Source organism: Pimephales promelas, chromosome 15 (assembly GCF_988280905.1).
Source record: "Pimephales promelas chromosome 15, fPimPro1.hap1.1, whole genome shotgun sequence".
NCBI lineage: Eukaryota > Metazoa > Chordata > Actinopteri > Cypriniformes > Leuciscidae > Pimephales > Pimephales promelas.
In genome coordinates, this window is record NC_142783.1 from 23,483,593 (window position 1) to 23,503,224 (window position 19,632).

The 19,632-nt window shown below is 36.2% G+C and overlaps 1 protein-coding gene across 3 annotated transcripts in view; it reads right to left on the bottom strand.

Moving 5' to 3' along the window:
- The window catches only part of asap3 (ArfGAP with SH3 domain, ankyrin repeat and PH domain 3), a 32,867-nt gene extending 17,550 nt beyond the window's left edge, over positions 1 to 15,317 (bottom strand). The window contains exons 1-3 of one of the 3 annotated variants that reach the window (XM_039673762.2): positions 14,904 to 15,317; positions 8,847 to 8,919; positions 1,239 to 1,384 (exon numbers count right to left, since the gene is read on the bottom strand). In XM_039673762.2, coding sequence (XP_039529696.2) covers positions 1,239 to 1,384; positions 8,847 to 8,919; positions 14,904 to 15,029 — 345 coding nt within the window. In that variant the 5' untranslated portion in view covers positions 15,030 to 15,317. Of the gene's footprint in view, positions 1 to 65; positions 783 to 1,238; positions 1,385 to 8,846; positions 8,920 to 14,903 lie in introns of those variants that run through there. The other 2 variants (XM_039673761.2, XM_039673763.2) reach the window with 2 other exon arrangements.
- Positions 15,318 to 19,632: the final 4,315 nt, after the last annotated feature.

Genomic DNA, 19,632 nt, shown 5'->3' on the forward strand with positions numbered 1-19,632 from the left:
TGTTTGATTGACAGCTCAGTGGTCAGACGCTGTCCACTCATGCTCTCAGGTCTGGTATAAATTACCATCTCCATGGAAACTATCAGTGGGAGGGTTCCGGGCTCTGTGGTTTGAGAGGCCCTTGCCTGCAGCTGTTGAACCCCTGCTGACACACACACACACACACACGTGCATGCACACACAAACACAAAACTACCTCTCCCGGTCCCCTGTGTACTTTGTACAGCTGGAAGTCTGTTTCTTATTCAGAAATATATCGAGATGACAAGCCGCACAGACACACACAAGGCGCTTTTTGAATAATACTGGCAAGTCAGACAGTACTTGAATATTTTTCTCTCAAATAAGGTGGAAACTCTTCATGTTGGCCTTGAATTATACAGGTGATTACCCATCTACGCTTCACTGAACTTTCTGCTGCAACTGAAAGATGTTTCTTAAATAACTAAATTTGTGGTCAACCAATGTGGTTGTCAATGACCAATGTGGTTTTCACTGACCAATATTGATATTTAGAGAGCAGGATGGATGATGTTTGGATGTGGGAATTTTTAGGCACCTCACAATCTGATCTGATTCTGTTTCTGAGAATCAGTTTTAAAACATTATTGATCTACATTTATTTCGTATTGTTTCGAGTTTACCAGCTTCAAATATAAAACGTTTTTGTGCATTTTCATTAAATTACTTGTACAAGTACTTTTTACAATAATTCCAAATGACTAATAAATCAAAGAAAATTGTTTGTTAAGAATTATTAACTAACTACAGTAAATATTGCTTTAAAACAGGGGTGCCCAATCCTGCTCCTGGCGATCGACTGTCCTGCACAGTTCATCTCCAACCCTAATCAAACACAGCTGAATGTGATCCTAAAGACCTTAATTGGCTACTTGAGGTGTGTTTGATTAGGGTTTGAGATGAACTGTGCAGGACAGTCGATCGCCAGGAGCAGGATTGGGCACCCCTGCTTTAAAACATACAAGCAAATAAAAAGTAATATAGGGGAACAAATAAACATGACAAGCAATAAACTAAAAGGGATTTCAGTATTTTGGGATTTCAGTGTTTTGAGTGTCTGAAAGTTTTTTTATATATATATACACAAAAAAATGCAGTATAACTGTTTTCTCTGCTGTACAGTACTGGCCTTTAAAAAAATAGGATAAAAAATATTCAGTATTATGCCCCTTTTATTGTGTTTTTGTAGTTTTAACTCAAGATGGCATCCTGCTCACCAGGTTCTTGAAGAGTGCAGTGATCTCTCGCGTGAACACAGCCAGGTTCAGGAAGCCTGTGGAGATCTCGTTATTATCCTGTGTCAGGTGACTGTTCCCTAGATTCTCCAGAACTTCTATGTACTGCTCCTTATTCTCCACATGATCTGGGAACACAACATCACACAATCAGCATCAAGTCAATCATGTCACTGACCGTAATACAGATAACAGGATATATTAGAAGTCAAAACGAAACTGCATTTGCAGCCCACTTCTTCTCCATAATGTGACATTTCCATGTGAAACAGGATATTGAATAAAAAACAAATGTAGGGTGGGACTTGATTTTATCCATCAGGAATTGACTGGGGGACACTACCATTGACAATTTGAGGTCAATACGATTTTTTTTATGAATTTGAAAGTCTTTAATTCTCACCAAGACTGCATTTATTTGAACAAAAATACAGTATAAAAATATTTTAAAGGTGCTATATGTATTTTTAAGCAGCATCTATCTGTGATGTTTCAGAATGCAACCAATTTTTACAAGAGTGCTCGTGATCTTGTGCATGCTCGAACACAAGAGTGAGCCCTCATGGACGGTACACGGCCACACTGAGAGTTTCAACACATCGAAACACATGAAAGCATCAGACAACATGCTGGAAACTCACGTAAACTCCCACTGCAATGTTAATAATAAGCTACTATCAGCTTGACGTTGAACTAATGCTCCATGCTCGAACCATGATAACATTGCATTGACTGCATGTAGCCGACATGTGGTCAAGGTTATAATCGTTAACGAAAACTAACGAAAAAACGAAAACTAGATGGGAAAAAACATTGTCGTTAACTGAAATAAAAATAAAAACGAGCCATTACAAAAAAACTATAACTAACTAAAACTGTAATGTCTGTTTGCAAAACTAACTAAAATAAAATAAAATTATAGAGCAAATGTCCTTAGTTTTCGTCTTTGTCAATGCCATTTAATTTTAACGTTATTTAAAACACGCAGTGTATTTGTTCAACTGCATTTCATTTCCCTGTAACGCTCTCCCTCCGTCTCTCTCACATGCACGCGCGCGCACACACACCTACACACACAGCCCCTCCCCCTCCATGCAGTACACACCGCGTCTCCGTGAAAACGAGCCAACGAGGGTTCGATCAATGTTGAAAGCAAGTTTGTGAAAGGTTGGTATCTCATCATGAACATCTTTACACAATCACACATTAAAAGGTGGTGTACAAATAATATAAATTCTTAATACAATTCTGTCAGTGTGTTAATGTCGACCCGAGAAGCGATTCAGCCTTCGTTAGAAAAAGTTAACTGACTTAGTTGCAGTTTTGAGGTAAAATGCTGCTGGGTTGTCGATGTCAAAACTCTATAAGCTGTGATTCAAATATTAAATAATGTTATGTCATTATTCTACTCGGTAACACTTTATTTTGATAGTCCACTTTAGACATTCAACTGACTATAAGTAACTTGTCTACTACAAGTAAACTTATTCTCCTAACCCAAATCCTAACAATAACCATAATCTAACAGTCTACTGACAGTCTACTATAATATACTAATACTCTAATGAGAGTTGCTTGAAATGTAGTTGAAAAGTTACTTATAATTAGTAGAATGTCTAAAGTGATCGAAATAAAGTGTAACCGAAATTGTAATAGATTGTTGGTACAGTAAAGGAATTTCACATTGTAGGCTATACATTTGGTTTTAATGGTGAATAGATATTTCTAAAAATGTATGTTTGTGTTGAGTTATTATTACACAATTCTTTTTCTGACCTTTTTCAACCTTGCCCCTGACAAATAACCCAAATTACAAAAAAAAAACTAAAACTAACACTAAAACTAATAAAAACTAAACTAAAACTAAGCATTTTCAAAAAATAGAAACTAAACTAAACTAGTAAACTCACTTTTAAAACTAATTAAAACTAAACTGAATTTGAAAACAAAAATTCAAAACGAAATAAAAATAAAAACTAATGAAAAATGCAAAACTATAATAACCTTGCATGTGGTATTATCCTTTTTTACAGTCTATGGGTGTTATCTAGCATAAGGCTTTTCACTAACTATTGGTGTATCTTTCACAATCAAGCAGCAATGTCAACATAGATGAATGTATAATATGATCACGAAAACGGTTAGTGAACTAGGCTGAACCATTTCTGTGTTACAGTAAGATCGTAGGAAGTAACATTACTGTACTGAACGTGTCTAGAAATGAGTATTATAAACAATATGATAGTAGTGGGATAAGTGACGTTAGACAGTAGATCTAGTGTTGTAGTTTATGAAGTAAATGTTGTACTTTACCTTGCTATTTCATTACAGTTTACAATTATTTCAGCATATCTGAAAACTTGTAATTTATCACAATAAAAATAGCGGAGGTCTCTCCATAATTCAAACGCTCTGCCGATGTTGATCCGTGTTTTCGTCCTAGTCGATCCAATTCACGTTTGGCCTGACGAGCTTCAGCAGATACTTTTTTTGTTTTGTTTTTTATATTTTTGTGGAGTTTGTGATGGAGAATGTGTTATCAGACTTCATGTCATTCGCTACAGTGCCTTTGCATAGACGGTATATAAAAAGGAGAGAGGCTCGGGAGCACACATGCACGTCACATCCGATGGATTTCGCAGAAAATCCGACCCGGAGACTTCCCATAGAAGTAGGAATACTGGCCTTCAGAGGTAATAGCAAAACCCGACAAGTTGGTTGTAATGTGTGATTACAACCTCTTCACACTCAGGCAATAAAAAAAAAAACATTCATTTTAGAAGAAAAGTTACATATGACACCTTTAAAGTATAACTGTACATCATTTTTGTCACTGTCACTTTTGATCAATTTAATGCAAGCACAAACACTAATTTCTATACTCTTGAATTTTTTGTCATGAATTTTTAACCTTTATCAATGTTTTGAAAGCGTGTGACCTTACAAACCTCACCGCATGATCAAATGAATAGAGGAAAACAGGATTTTGATATAAAGAGCAGTGAAAATAATACCAGCTGAAGCACAGTGAGCTCCTGGCAAAAATACTAAAAACACACCACATGCTCCGACTGCACTACAGATCAAGGAGCTCTCAGCTCTACTGCTATAAAATAAACAGGTAGAGCGACACTGAGGGCAGATCCTACACTTAGATAAGAGCCAAAGCAAAGCCAAAACGATGATCACAAGTATTTGTGGGAACACATGCTGTGCTTTCAAAGGGAACGTCCCTGAAATTAGCATACTGCGCTACAGCTAAACATGACATTTTAGCTATTTTACCCTCGCATTCTAGGGGTTGGTCAGGGCTTTGATTTGTAATAGGAAAGTCGTTCCATGAAAAATAAAGAATGTTGATCCAGAAAACCGTCCCACTTGTGTACATCGCATTATTTCTGTAGAATAATGGAAAAAGACATTTTTTTTTTACTTTATTTAAATCCTACAGTAGAGGTTTGAGCAATGGCTGTGTAGTTAGCGCACATGCTCCAGACATGATGGTTAAATGCTAAAGTGGGAGATGCAGGTTCAATCAGGCCTGTGTTGGATCCTGATCCTATTTCATCTGAATAATTTCCTTTCTACTGTACAAAAGGACACCACAAAAAACAAACAGGACAAATCGGCATGCCAGCCTATTGATTTCATGAAATCACACTCTATAAATAGTCTGGGAATTTAATATAATTTCCTTAATAAATACACTTGCATGATCTGGTTTAATCTGGGTTGGAATAAAAATGTTTTCTTCAAGACTAGACAGGAGAAAAACAACTGGATAAATTTAGCAGCACTTTCCGAAAAATGACAAAAACCAAGGGGATTTTTTTTTCTGTAGTTGGTTAATCGAATGTCTAGCTGACACTTCCTCTTCTGTGGACTAATCAGCAAGTGTTTTTCCAGTGAATAAGTCTGACTCAACAATACTGCACTTTACTTGCAGCCGCCAACACTCAGGGGACATACCTTACCTGATCTGGAAACAGTTTAACTCTCTCTAAACAGGCATCTGTGAGCACTTTCAGACACACAATTTTAATTTGTATTGTTAATTCATTTCTTGTATAAGACCCTGATCGGTTCCAGAAATGGTAGGATTTTAGAAAATTTACCCTTAGATCAAGACTTTAAAGCACCTGCCACATCTGTGTTAGTGTGTGTAACATTTAGTCCACGGCCAACAGCTCTGTTTTAAACTGTGACACTGTTAGGTTACAGACAGATGCATGTATATACTAAATACAGCTCTCTAAATTACCTGTAGGGAGTCTCCTGTCATTCCTGCAGTGAAATCGTTCATAAAAATCACTCCGTTTAGGGGATTTCTGGAGCAAATACATAACTTAGAAAAACAAACTAACGGAAAATTAACTAAATATCAATGGCTATGGTAGGGCATGGTATATTTTAAAATCAAACCTTTACAAACCACCTGAATTAAACATGAAAATTTCACACAATAGCTAGAACACCAGAATGCAGAGAAATTTTACGCCATTAAACATTTTAAAATTATTTAGTGCAATGATGTTGGCAACTCTAAAATACTAAACCTAAAGAGAAAAAAACAGTTCCTTGAAAACTAAAAAACAACATTGAAACAATAATAGAGTGAAACCTACTGAAAACGTAACTAAATCAAAAAGACAATTTAAAAACAAAATAAGGAAAATTGTATCACACTAAATTAAACGAATAATAACAATGACTTTATTAATAATAACAACAAGGAAATTCAAATTATTCTGGTTTATATCCCCAAATATAACAGTGACCTTATTAACATTACTAATAAAACAGATGTTTTCGGCCCAAAAATCTCCACAGATTCTGGACTCAAACACTGGTTTCTAACCAGGATGAGTAAAGAGTAAAACCTGCTTGATGCAGAACCGATAAACCCACTAATTCTGAATCACTGATATGAAAACAGCATTCACAACTTCTCTCACACAAACAACGATATCTTGGCTCAACGAGAGGGATGGGGTGAATCATCAGGTTCAGTTTAGGACTCACTCCAAAACTAGTAAGTTTAGTTATACCGCAAAAACACAGGGGCAGGAAATTGAGCCCCCTCAACAGTAATGTTACCGGAATGAGACATCTGACTTCACTTAAAAGAAAGAGAAAGAGTGAAAGAGACCATGATGGGGGAGATGATAAAACATGTGGGGTCTCCTTTGTGTTTAACTAAGCTGTGACTCATAGAATTGAGAAATGGGGCACGCACCCTCAAAAATAAGAAGCAGGCAGATCTGAGACATGCTTCCCAGAAACCATGACCATTCCAGTCAGGATTTTTTTTAAGCACCAACATTATAAATGGCATACTGGCCAGGTTTGTGTGGAGCAATTTCCTTTTTAAGATATAAGGAGCAGATGTAAACACAGATATTCACCTGCATTCAATGTTTGGTAAAGACACTGAACAATCAAATCATGTGACAACAGAGGTGTAACCTGTAGCCACACGCGTCATTCTGCAGGATGGACAGAAAGGCTGCGAAACTGAATGTTTAACACAGCGTAGGGTCATTATAAGACCAAAAGAAAACTCTAAGGTTAAATAACAGTGAAGCAAAGTTTCAATGGATGTTATTTTCTACACCCTGACTCGGTGTAAAAAACAGGAAATCTGGGGCCTCATGTATAAACGTTGCGTACGCACAAAATGGGCATAGAAATATGCGTACGCATTTTTCCACGTGCACATCGGGATTTATAAAAAATAAACTTGGCGTAAATAAGTGCGCACCGTAAGGATGCTCTTGACCGTGCGTACGCACTCTTTTAGAAGATTATGGGTTTTGGCGACACCGATGGTGAGCTGGAGTCAAATGTCTTTTTGCTCACTATTAGACAGAGAATCTAAAGAAAATTATACATCTACAGAAAGATAATACAAATATAATTTCACAAACCTATCACTTGAAGCAAACATCCATCCCTTCTTAAATGACCGCGCCAGCACGCGCGTTCCGTTTAGTGAAACTGACGCACATATAGCCTATAATCTAACGGCAGATGGAGTAAAACCGTAAATCTTCATTATGAGTCCAAATCATAAATACAGTCCATATTCACAATAATAGTTTAAATAAATAAAAGAATGGTACTATGTTTTACTTCTGATATAAACATTTAGATTAAATATGCCATTCTCATTAATGGAGTTAAACTCTTAAACTACATGAAATCATTAGCCTACTGAGAAGTTACAATATATATATATATATATATATATTCAATAAATAGAAATAGACCTATTTGTTGTGGATACATTGCTTTTGAACACTTTTCTTCTGGCATGCTGTGTTTTAATGTTTTAACTACAGATTGTCTGAGAAAACTGTTTCGTGCAAATAATGCACAACCATGTCTATCTCTTCCATTAAAATCTCTTCCATTATCCATTAAAATATAAATCAATTAAAAATACTATTTGGCCAGTGGAAAAGATTGAGAAAAACTTTCTCTGAAATGTATTTAACACTATTTGATTTATTCATTCAAAAACAAGGCAAGGATATAGGCTACAAAAAAAAAATGTTTGTAATAATGTGACGGCACATCCGCATTTCATATTTTCCTAACGTCTTGTACCGTTAAACTTGGTATCACGTGGATGAATAATCATATGCAAATGATATGCAGATGAGGATATGCATAGTAAAACTAGGCGTTGTAATCTCCATATATGGTTATTTCGGGGAGGAGACGCACGTGCGCATAATCTCCCGCTGACTGGGATTTATAAAGTGAATTCTGCGCAGGTTCTGGCGTACGAACGGTTTTATAAATCTGAAAACTTTTGTGCGTACGCAAATTCTGCCTTATGTGCGTACGCACACTTTAAGGATGAAATCTACGCAAAGTTTTATGCATGAGGCCCCTGCTCTTTTTATCGAGATTAGTAGTTTTGTCAAAGTCAATGCAAGTCTGGGCCCCAACTTCTGTCATCTTTCATTTGTGTGACAGAGAGAGTGAGAGAGAGACTAAGAATGACTTCACTGCATTTTTAGGGAAATTAGTTAATTTTTTTTTCTCACAAATATTGCTAGCTTTAAAATACTTCAACATCTGACGTAATTTAATTAAGCATGTTTATACCATCACGAGCTGACGGTGATGCAACAGTCTGAGAGGCTTAAATACTGAGTGATAGTGAACCAGACTTCCTAAAGTTTCCTACTTATTTTTAGTGGTTCTCTGGTTGGCATCAGCATCATCAGTGATTTCCAGACATGGAAAAGTCACGTAAATTAATCAAATCTAAAATCGAGAAGAAATTGTGTGTAAATTTTTTTTTTATAAAAATTATTACCCTTAATCTTTATCCAGTAAATTATGAACAATAAATTAAATTCATTGGATAAAAAAAAGAATGGGATCCCTGAAGAACATTCAGCTGAGCTCTTAAAACTTCTGGAATCCTCAATTCAATTGACAGAAACTAAGAGATGGTTTTGGGCCTTCACATATTGTTGTGGACAATGGGGGCCTTGGAGTCAAAAGAGTAAAGAATCACTGTACTAGACAAAACAATTAAACAAAGAAACGCCAACAATATAAGACTGCACTCACTGAGTCCAGAGTTGTGGATGGCCTTCACAATTTTCTTCATCCTCTGTAGAGACATCTGGTCCTGCTCTAGAGACTGGGGTAAAACAACAGAGAAAAGAAAAAAGAAATTCATCACTGGCATCAACACCAAATACACTCTTCAAATTAATCATTGACAAAAACACAAACATGTTTATCTTGTTGCGGGGCAACACTCGACTTTTCTTACAGGAAAAACATCAGAATAGTTGTCAAGCAGTCTTTCTATCACGTGTCAGGCTGCTGTGATGATGTCAGAACCGAGAGCTGTGAGGCACAGGTGAATTAAGCGTTACGAAATACAATCTCCTAATGACTCAGAACAGACACTATTTACAGTAAAGAATTAGTGCAGGAGACAGGCACACCTCCGTGGGAATTTTGTCTGATTTCAAATATCAGTGGTTTATTGAGGGATTTGGTCTACTAGGATCACATCAGTTGTTTTACCTCTTTGGTCAGAAAGAGTCTTCTCAGAATGTAAACATAAAACTTGAATGTATCATAGGGCTTGTTTACACCTGGTCACTTCATGTGTTTATACTGATGGGATAGCTATCTGATTTGTTAAAACGGTTCCATTTATGTGTCTCCACAAAACGGATATAAATCAGATCTTCTATTTTTTTAGTTTACATCAACGAAAGCAACAGATATGAACGTCATTTTATTTATCATCAGCCAATTCCAAGATCAAAGACCGCAATAGGCGAGACTGGTCACATTATCTAGTCTCACTGCTTTTAGATTGTTTGATGATTCATATCTGGCTATGTCTTAGGGCACCTTTCACACTTTCACGGACTTTTCAGTTTGGTCTAAATCAAAATTTTAGGTGTGAAACCTCCCCCTGACCACGGTTCGGACCAAACAGATGAAATTTAGTCCGACAAAAAGAGGTAGTCTAGGTCTGGATAAAACTGAAAAAAGGTTTGGTTCGTTTATAGTGTGAAAGCATTTATGTATGGTTCAGACTTTCAGACTTTTTCCAGGAAGTTCTGGTGGTTCCCAAAAAGCCGAAAAAAAAGAAAGTGGCAGGAAAAATGAGCCGTGTTGCACATGGGGAGATGAGGAGACCAGGTTTTTAATTAAAGTATGGTCTGATGACAATAAGAAGTCAACTTGCAGTCTTTTCCTCAATTCCTGCCAGCGACGATAAAATGTTCGCACGACAAGGACGTTCATTTTGCGAATTTGAACTAGCCTTGTGTATAGTTGGTGCCGCAGGTAATTATGCCATAAAAATGACAATATAGTTGCAACGATATGCGTCTATTCATTCATGTTGTCAAAGTTACCCGCCGAATTGACAACACACTGACGTCAGACGCACGTCCATTTACAAACCAATCAATGTCAAGATGCAGCCCACATAGACAGGACCCAAGTATGTCACGTAAAGTTCGCTCGCATTATAACAGTGTGAAACCAAACTAAAACTTTCTGAAAGTATAAAATGTATCAAAACATGAACTTTGGTTCGAACCTTGGTGCGGACTTTCAAGTGTGAAAACGCCCTTAAATAGCTTTCACACATTTATTTATTTTTTTACATTTTGGGAGGAGAACTAAATTTACATATTTGTTTTCAACAACCAGATGCATTTACACACTTGTCCAGTTTCGTTTGGAATGCTCTTAAACATCATGAAGTGGTTTGAGTGATCGGATTTTTTCACCTGGTCGTTTCAGCCACCCGACCACAGAAAACGCATGAAGTGACTAGGTGTAACCCCACAATGAAGGAGTTTTAAACCATCTTGAGTTTACATACTGACGTCTGCTGCTGTCTGTAAGAGATTGTTTAGTCTGATCTCTGATCAGTGCTTAATAAATCAATGTCAAGACAAAGCATTCTTTGGTTCTGTTCCGTTTTATTTCTGTCTGTAGTTTTTTCTGGGCAACATTCCAGACACATGGACTTATGGGATGCAGTGATGTATAACAGAATCTCACACACTAAACATTAGCTAGGTAAATGCTTTTAGACAGATGGCACAATTGACATCTTGTTTACATTACTATCAGAATACATCTAAATTCTTCTTCTTTTTTTAAGAAAAAGCTTTTTTGTGCATACCCAAAGGTGTCTGGGCATGTAGGTTCTTCCAAAGAAACATTATGTTCTGCTAATATGTATTTTTTTTCTTCCTGGTGCTATTTTACTTCCTTGTGTTATTTTCTCCAGTTTACTTACGAGTTAGTTTCCTAGTATGAGGAAAACCCAGAGCAGAGCTGTGCTTCTTCTTTTTTTGGCAAAACGATTCATCAAGTGTTCTCTAAACAACATTGATGAAACAGAAGAAGGACAAAACATTTCAAAGGACACTTCCCACATACACATCTAGTGCCATCCAAAAAGAAGGTATGCATTTTAACTACGTAATAAACACATTTGAAAGTGTCCTAAAAAAAGTTTCATGACCATTATATCTAGACTTCAAAAATTGTGTGTGGGTTTGGGGATGAGTTAAACCACATGATTGGATGTTAAATGATAAATAGAGGACTTGTTTTTACAAATTGTTTCATGAAACAAAAAAAAAATTGCTTTGATTCACCATCAGAACAAACTGATCACTAAAACGATTCACTGTTTTTTTTTAAGGCTTTAAGGCCCAGTGAAGCATTTGACTTTTTTTTGTAGTTACATATCTAGTGAAACGCTGTTGTACATCACAATTTTTGAATTGGGTACACAATTTAGCAAATTTAGTGAATTTGCGTTTTATCCTGTAACTCCAAACCTGCTCCTAACTGTTTTTGTGCCAGATAATGCCAGCTAAAAACCAATAAAAAAATATTAAATCATCTGATTGTAATGCTCTTAAAAATGTATTGTCTCCTTAGATAACTTTAGTACTCGTATACTGTTCTTTAGTGCCTTGTAATGTAGTGAACAATGTTTTACAATGAGAAGCTCGATCATAATCCAGTATTTTCCGCCAATTCTTATAAATAATGTTATTATGAACATCAGTACAAAAATATTCCATACGTCTGCATTAATGGAACAATAAATACTGACATCATAATTAGGAACCTTATGAGCTCCAGAGAGGCAGCAGAATGGCAACATTTAGGGCACTTTGTAGACTTCACTGCCCCTTAAACACAATGCCTAGCCTAGGGGTGTCTAAACTTGGTCCTGGAGGGCCACTGTCCAGCAGAGTTTAGCTCCAACTTGCCTCTACACACGCCTGGAAGTTTCTAGTACGCCTAGTAAGACCTTGATTAGCTGGTTCAGGTGTGGTTCATTGGGGTTGGAGCTGAACTCTGCAGGACAGTGACCCTCCTGAGTCCTGAAGCAGGATTGGACAGCCCTGCCCTATAGCCAAAACTCTTTAGCACCCGTCACTGTAGCCCCAGTGAACTGATGACACTAGATATGTGATTCTGTTAGCAGCCGAGAAAGTCATCTGTACTACGCTCAAAGGGAGTGAGGACAGCTATAAATAAATGTATTAGTCTGACACATCATATCTGCATGCACACACACATGTATATAAATAAAAACATAAACAAAGTTTTATATTTTAATTCAAGTATCAATTCTATTTAATTCCAGGGGTTTCTATTCTATCAGTGGCCTCCTCCTCCAGATCACTCAACATACTGCCAGCCTTAGCCAGGATTTCAGCAAATGGAAACATAAACAAACTTTGTCTCTCAATGCCAAACAAGCCTTCAGACACTGACCTTCCTGAAAACACACTCAGTTACACAAACATATGTTGAACCTAGGCATTAAGCACCACTTTAAAGCTGTAGAAAAAAGACTGTAACACAATCACAACTTGATATATTTGCACAAGTAATCTGGACATATCCGCACCAGCAGGATCTGAGGACTGAATTTATAATCCTGAAAAAAAAAAAACCCTACCACACATCTCTGCCTTATTTAAGGAAAGATGAAGTTTACTTCCAGTCTTCTCTTACTGTGCTAATCATAAAAAAATAACAAAAAATATTTTTACAATAACCAATTGCTGCTTAAAGGCATAATTCTATACAAATCTGCATCATTACATCCAAACTAAGTCTACTCATCATCATGTCATTCCAAACTAGTTTGACACAATTGGTTAACTTTCATCTGACAGGATGTCCAAGCTGCTTTTTTCCCAAACAATGAAATTGAAAGGTAATCGTGATTGTCCCCGGGGCCGTCGCCAGTACATATATGTTTATCAAACAATTCTGACAGATTTCCCACAATTATGAGTTTATCTCACAGTCACAATTCTGACTTTATGACACGCAAATACCGGTTGTATATCACGCAACTCATAAATATGGAATAAATTTCAATCGGATATGCACAAAAATTGGATCTGAACGAGGCTAAAGTGATCTCTCTAAATGAGTGGTTTCTGCTGAGAGTATTGACATTAAATTATTTAACCACAACTAATTTTGTAATTCCAGAAGTTTTAAGAACTTTATGTTCTTCAATAAAAAGTTATTGAGAGGGAAAAATAACTAAGATTTTTAATTTACAGCTTGATTTTGTGATTTTTTTTAGCATTTTTTTTTAAGATTACAGTTAGATCATTTTAATATGGGTCATTCAGGGTTGACTCAACCAAAGGTCCCCAGATAAAAAATTTGATTTTGATAATTGATGAGTCTGATGAAAGAAATACATAAATGAAAAAGAAAGTCAAAATATTAAATGTCATGGATGTATATTTACTGAGTAATCCACTATTTTGTAGAGGGGGGTCAAAATGAAAATTATATTATTATATTGCACAACAATAAAACCCTGTAAATAACCAATTTTTTGTCCCACAATCCATGCTGTAGTTTTTATCACTGTGTTTTGGCATAGTAATGTGCAAAAATCTAAATAACTAGTCTAAATAAATTCATAATGAAAGCGGTGTTGGGGATACTTAAAATCCCAGGACTGTAAGAGGTGCTAACCCAATATGACAACTGTAAAACCTTATTTTTCCTAGGGCTAAAATTAAAGACAATAATGGACGAATACTGAATCTTTTTTGTACAAGTGAGATGAATAAATGCATGCTCACATTTAGTCTAGAATGACCATCACACACAACGTCTCTGCACTTACAATTTTTCTCAACTTGAGGACAGGAGAGCTGTCAGGCAAAAAATGTGAAAAAGTAATTTGCGTTACTAATTAGAAAATTTACTGTAAATTTAAAAGTAATGTGTTACTTTACTAGTTCCTTGAAAAAAAGTAGGCCCCTAGTGGGTCCCGGCTCCCTGGTTGAGAACCACTGCTCTAGAGAACTGCAGTTCCTAAAGCATTTCCCATGAAAAAGGCGGAAATAAAAGAAAGGCTTCCACTGTTCGGACATGCCCAGTGTTATTACTTGCAGAGTTTCTCTATTCTCTATTAATTTCCACACAAATGCCTAAAGATGAGCTGGCAGCAAAAGACCCACATTAGGCTTATAAGACCTGTACTGTTCTCAGTCCAACCTCTCTTTAATACTCTATATTAACAATATTCCTCAATGAATGAATGATGCAGCTGTTAAGAACTGTGGGGTTATTCTGTGTTATTCACTGCAACAAGTCCTAAGCAAGTTAAGCTCTTAAAACAATCTTTGTTTTCCTTGTTGTGACTCCTGTGCCATCCCCTGACTCCTAACCACAACACGAGCCCATACGTGCAATGATGCATTCAAACCACTAGTGTTTAGAAAAAAATTCACTAGCAACAGGTTACTAAAAGGCAAAAGGTCAGTTCTGTTGTTCACACAGGTGTCCTAAAAGAGACAACACGTCTCAAAAGGTCGCCCTGACTGAAAACAATTTCATTATTTTAAAAAGATGACAGGTTTTATTGTCCTCCGAAGTAACTGCAGACTAACAAAACTTTCATTAAGTTTGGCTAAATTCAAAATAATACCATCTTTCTCATATTAGAAGATCTTGAAATCAGTACTAGTAAAACGTTTCCTGTGTCAAGAGATTTTCACATAGATTGAAGAACAGGGATTCACGCAGGTGTCGTCCTCCTCCACCACCTGCACACACACAGGTAAACACCCTTACCTCTTCGAGTGTGGCCACGGTGCTCCGACAGTCGCTCATTTTAGACTGAAATCCAGAGCTTCCCGGGGACGATAGGTCCTCTTTCGCCAAAGAAACAAAATCCGAGATACTTATCTTCTCCGGCATGTTTTAACTGAAACAACCGATGAACTTAAAATCCCAGAAAAATCCCAGCAAAACAAAGTGCAAAGTATCAAGCAAAGTGCCTCTCCATTAAATGCTTTATATCCACAAGTAAGCGTGATTGCCAAAGATGGGGAAATAAACGTTTCATAGCTGCAACCAAGGGCGAAAACGTGGATCTTCTCTGTGTTCCGCCGTGTGAGAGAGTCGGTAAAGTTTCACTGCGCGCACTCGGTCTACTTTTTTTCTGTTGGTGCCGCGCGAGCGTTCAATAGCGCGTGCCGCGTCCAGCTTGTGAGCGAGAGGGGAGGGACGGGAGTCATTCCATCATCACGTGGGAATGTTTGTGTTTACTGACGAAATGAATAGAAGATTCATTTTGTGGCTGGTAGAATGAAACAACATACATCAATGAATGTAATGTTTTGGACACTTATGTTAATTACAATGAAATTCACATGTATTATAGTTTAAATTTATATTAAATGCAAAAAGGCTACTTGAATTAAAGAGTGCTAATTGACCCATTTAAGTACGAGGTAGCTAAGTAGCTACACCTCTATATGTAATTTCACATGAAATATTGTCTTTGAAATCTGGTTAGTGAGTGTACATATTAATACATTATATGCAAATACAGTAACTCTGTCTGGACATGTTTTAATTGCTTTCCTGTATTTGTAATCTGGTTGTAGCCTATATAAAGTTGTTTAGTGCATTGTGCACTTCAATCAGCAGACCTTAAATGGTGGTGCCATTGAAAGGGATTGAGCGCGCACTTTCCCTCTTATTCAGGTGACAATGCAGATAAGCCATTTCCTTATACACACTACGTGTGCAAGAATAAACACGCTTCATCTGTTGCAGTCAAAAGTTTAAATGAAACCCACCCCTGAAACAACATCAAAAGATTGCTTCACTAATTGGCACCCTATCCAATCATTTGCAGCCTTAATATTTGAAAAGACAGATTGAATAGTGCATTTTGTTGCTCCAGAGCAGCAGTGCTTTGTGCTTATGTTCCATGGTGTCCTGAATAACACGCATTCTTTATAAGACAGATATTGAGAAATGTTTCATCCACCTTTATGATGGAGGCTTACTGGTTCTTCCTTTAGCCTTTGAAAAGCTGTATACACCCCATCAGCCTCTAACAATACAGTATACTATTACATCTGATGTAATGTGCTGGACAGGTATCAGCTCTGACTTTATCCCCCTTGGAATGTACAAGAATTTCATAGTGCATAATGCATTTTGTTCCTCATAGTTGCAAATAAAAGCATGTAAAGACACCCCAGACCGTTTAAAGAGTCATAAGGCCAGTTACATCAGACTCTGTCTGCATGAAGATAGCATTGCTATCTTGTTTTTTTGATTTCTTCTTATTTTTCCTTAAGAATTTAGACAAAATTTTAAATCAATTAAGTTAAATGAATCCATGTCTCTTTTTAAATGGAGTCATTTTACAATGAACAAGGGTTGATACTGTTTGGGCTGACTTCAGACATGCAAATTACTAAACATTCAAAATATAAAATAACTAAACCCAAACTAATGAAGTTAACTTGGTTTAGTAACCTTAATTTCTGCAAAGTACACCCCATCCCCCCAAACCCAAAGCGTTCCCTCACTCACACAGTGTTTTCTTTCTGTCATGAGTTATTGTTGATGTAATGGTGGTTTTGTGGCCAAACAATGCTCTCTTTCTCCCCCTGGCTATGGCCTCTCTTTGAGAAAGGGTCTGAGCAGAGATGTTGCATTTAACTGCGTGGACGTCACTCTGGGGGAGAAGAAGGAAAGTGGGTGAAAGAGAGAAAGGAAGTACACTGTAAAAAATGATTTTTTGGTTAAGTAAATACTAGTGAAGAAACCCAATGTAATTTACTTGAAAAAGTTAGTTCAGGCAAGAATTTAAAAAACTAAGTAAATTCCATATCAGTACTTATTTCAAGCGAGTATAAATGAAAGTGTAATATCAACTCAATAAAATTAAGTAAAAATTACTCAACTTTTCTGATACTGGGGTTCCCATCATGCACTGGACCTTGAATAATTAATGAGGCTCATTTTTCACTAGTTTCCAGCTGTATTTACACTGTTTTATCATTGATTTTTGTTTTCAGTATTAGTAAATTGCCATTTTGTGACATTTCAAATAATTTTTTTGCTTAAAACGACACATTCAAACACAAAAACGATCCATCAAATGTTACCACCATTGTGTATTGTCTACCAAGTATTGAGGTGTTTGCATTCACATAAGGCTTAAAGTCTGACATGATGTATATATAAATTACTTAGATGATCTAAGTAAAGAACATACTATTAATGACTAATAAAATTCAAGATTTAAATTGTTTTAGTGAAATGTAATACAAAGGCAAAGGAAATCAGTATTAATCAACCTTTTACAAGCCGAGTTAAAATTACTTGTTTTTTGTAAAGTTTACTTAATTCCACATTCCAAGTAAATTTAACTTAAAGATTTCTAATTAAAGCTACTGATAAATATGTTTAGGTTTTTACTTGGCAAATCTTTGTAAATTTACTAGCATTTTCTGAGTGAGATCGTTTAGCAAGGTTTTTTCAAGTAAATCCTACTCCAAATTTTTTACAGTGTATGAGAGAAAGTTTGAAAAAGCCATTTATGAAAAACTTCTCAGTAGCTTCATTATGCGAGGTCTAGTCTGCCCTCTGGGCCACCCTTTCTATTTATCTTCTCATCTTGTCCACCTCACTACCATTAAAATTGCTGTGGCCACAATGTGCTGCATGTTTACTGGGCTTTGTCTGTCCACCATTGTAATGTTTCTTCTCCATCAGCCAATAGCATGTGTCTGGGGGCTGGATCTAGCATTGAGGCGTGTTCCAGGAAAGGTTACAGCTCAGACCAGAAGGATTCCCAGCAGACAGCAGCCCCTCCCATCCACACTGCCAAGTTCTGTTGACTCTAGGACAGGAGAAGGATCATTTATCCTGCCTTGTCAGCCCAGGGAGGCCACGTTTACATTAAAACTGCAAAAGAGAGAAGATAGCAAATTATATCTTAGAGGGAATTAGATAGTGGGATTCTACACATAACTAGAGCAAGACTTAAGCTAGCATGGCTAACAGTTCAAACTAAAATGTGATGAAGACATAAAAACAACTATAACACTCCCTATACACAGAATTACCACCCAGCCTAGTCATAAAATGACATAGATCCTCCCTAAAAGTCTCATTTCATCACAGTTTGTTTATAAACCAGTTTAGTAGCAATTCTTGTATTTAATGACAGACTGGTCTGGTGTTACAGACGGTTACTGTTTTACTTCAAGGATATAAATGTGTTTTCTGTGAGGGTGTGACAGTTTGTCTGGGGAAATTCGAAATCCTCCTCTGGAAATCTTGTGTGATGCTTGCAATTTAATTAAGGTTGTGCTGACTCGACAGGAATTTTATTATTACAATTACATAGTTCTGCCCTATAAACAAATATCCATCTATTTTTGTTTTGAAAAAGCTTTCACTGAATAATTAAAGGGATAGTTCACTTTGAAATCAATTTTTGATAAATAAGTTCTCTGTGCATGCTCTTTGAGTTGGACCCCATATACCTCCATTAAATGACTGACAAACAAGAACGGTTTGACCTAAAAAAAAAATCTAAATTGAAAATACTATGGAAATAAAGACACCATCTTGGATGCCCTTGAGGTAAGCTAAAACATATCAAAAATTAATTTGAGTGAAAGTGAACTATCCCTTTAAGGGAAATGTCATTCATATTTTGAACCACAATATTACAATGTCTTTGAGAAGAGGAGCCATATTTGAGATTAGCAAAATTGTACATATTTTAAATGTAAATTAGATTTAAACATTTGATTTCAGTAATATGTTCAGTCACTTATGGTTACTTATTTTGGATAAGCTAAAATATTAGATTACACAGTTGTTTTGGGGCAAATAAAAAGAGGCCAATATCTATAAAAAGTGAGCACAAAAATCAATTGTGTTAATATAAAATCTCTGTGGTCTCCCATGATGCAGCTTAAGTGAATTAGAAAAGCAGAGGCAGGTCAGAATGTACCTAAATGAAACTGGCAAGAGATTTGACTGTCATCGCCTCATAACACATAAATGGCTTCAAACGAATCTATGCTTAAGCAACAGGCTGTGACACATGAATGTGAAATAGTCCCAAATGTGACAATAAAATAAAACATTTCCTCAAGAAGTATGCTCACCAAGGTTTTTTTTTTTTTTTTAATGCAATATATTCCTGATGGTAAAACAAAAAGTATCTATTTGAAAATAAAACCTTTTATCACATCAAATAAACATTTTCTTGCTGATTTTTTATTTATTTATAAATTTTATATTAAGAAGTATTAATCATAGTGACCCTAAACTTTTGAACAGTAGAATATATTCTAAAAGCTATTTATTTACTAACCAGAAGCAAGGATTTTAAAACTATAACAATGTTTTGTGATGGCACTGGTTGCGTTTGTGTAACATCATATTTTTAAACTTGGAATGAAGAATTTCTGCTGTCGTTAATCCATCATATTTATCAGTCTGTGTCGTGTCCGTCTGGATGTGTCAATTTTCACTG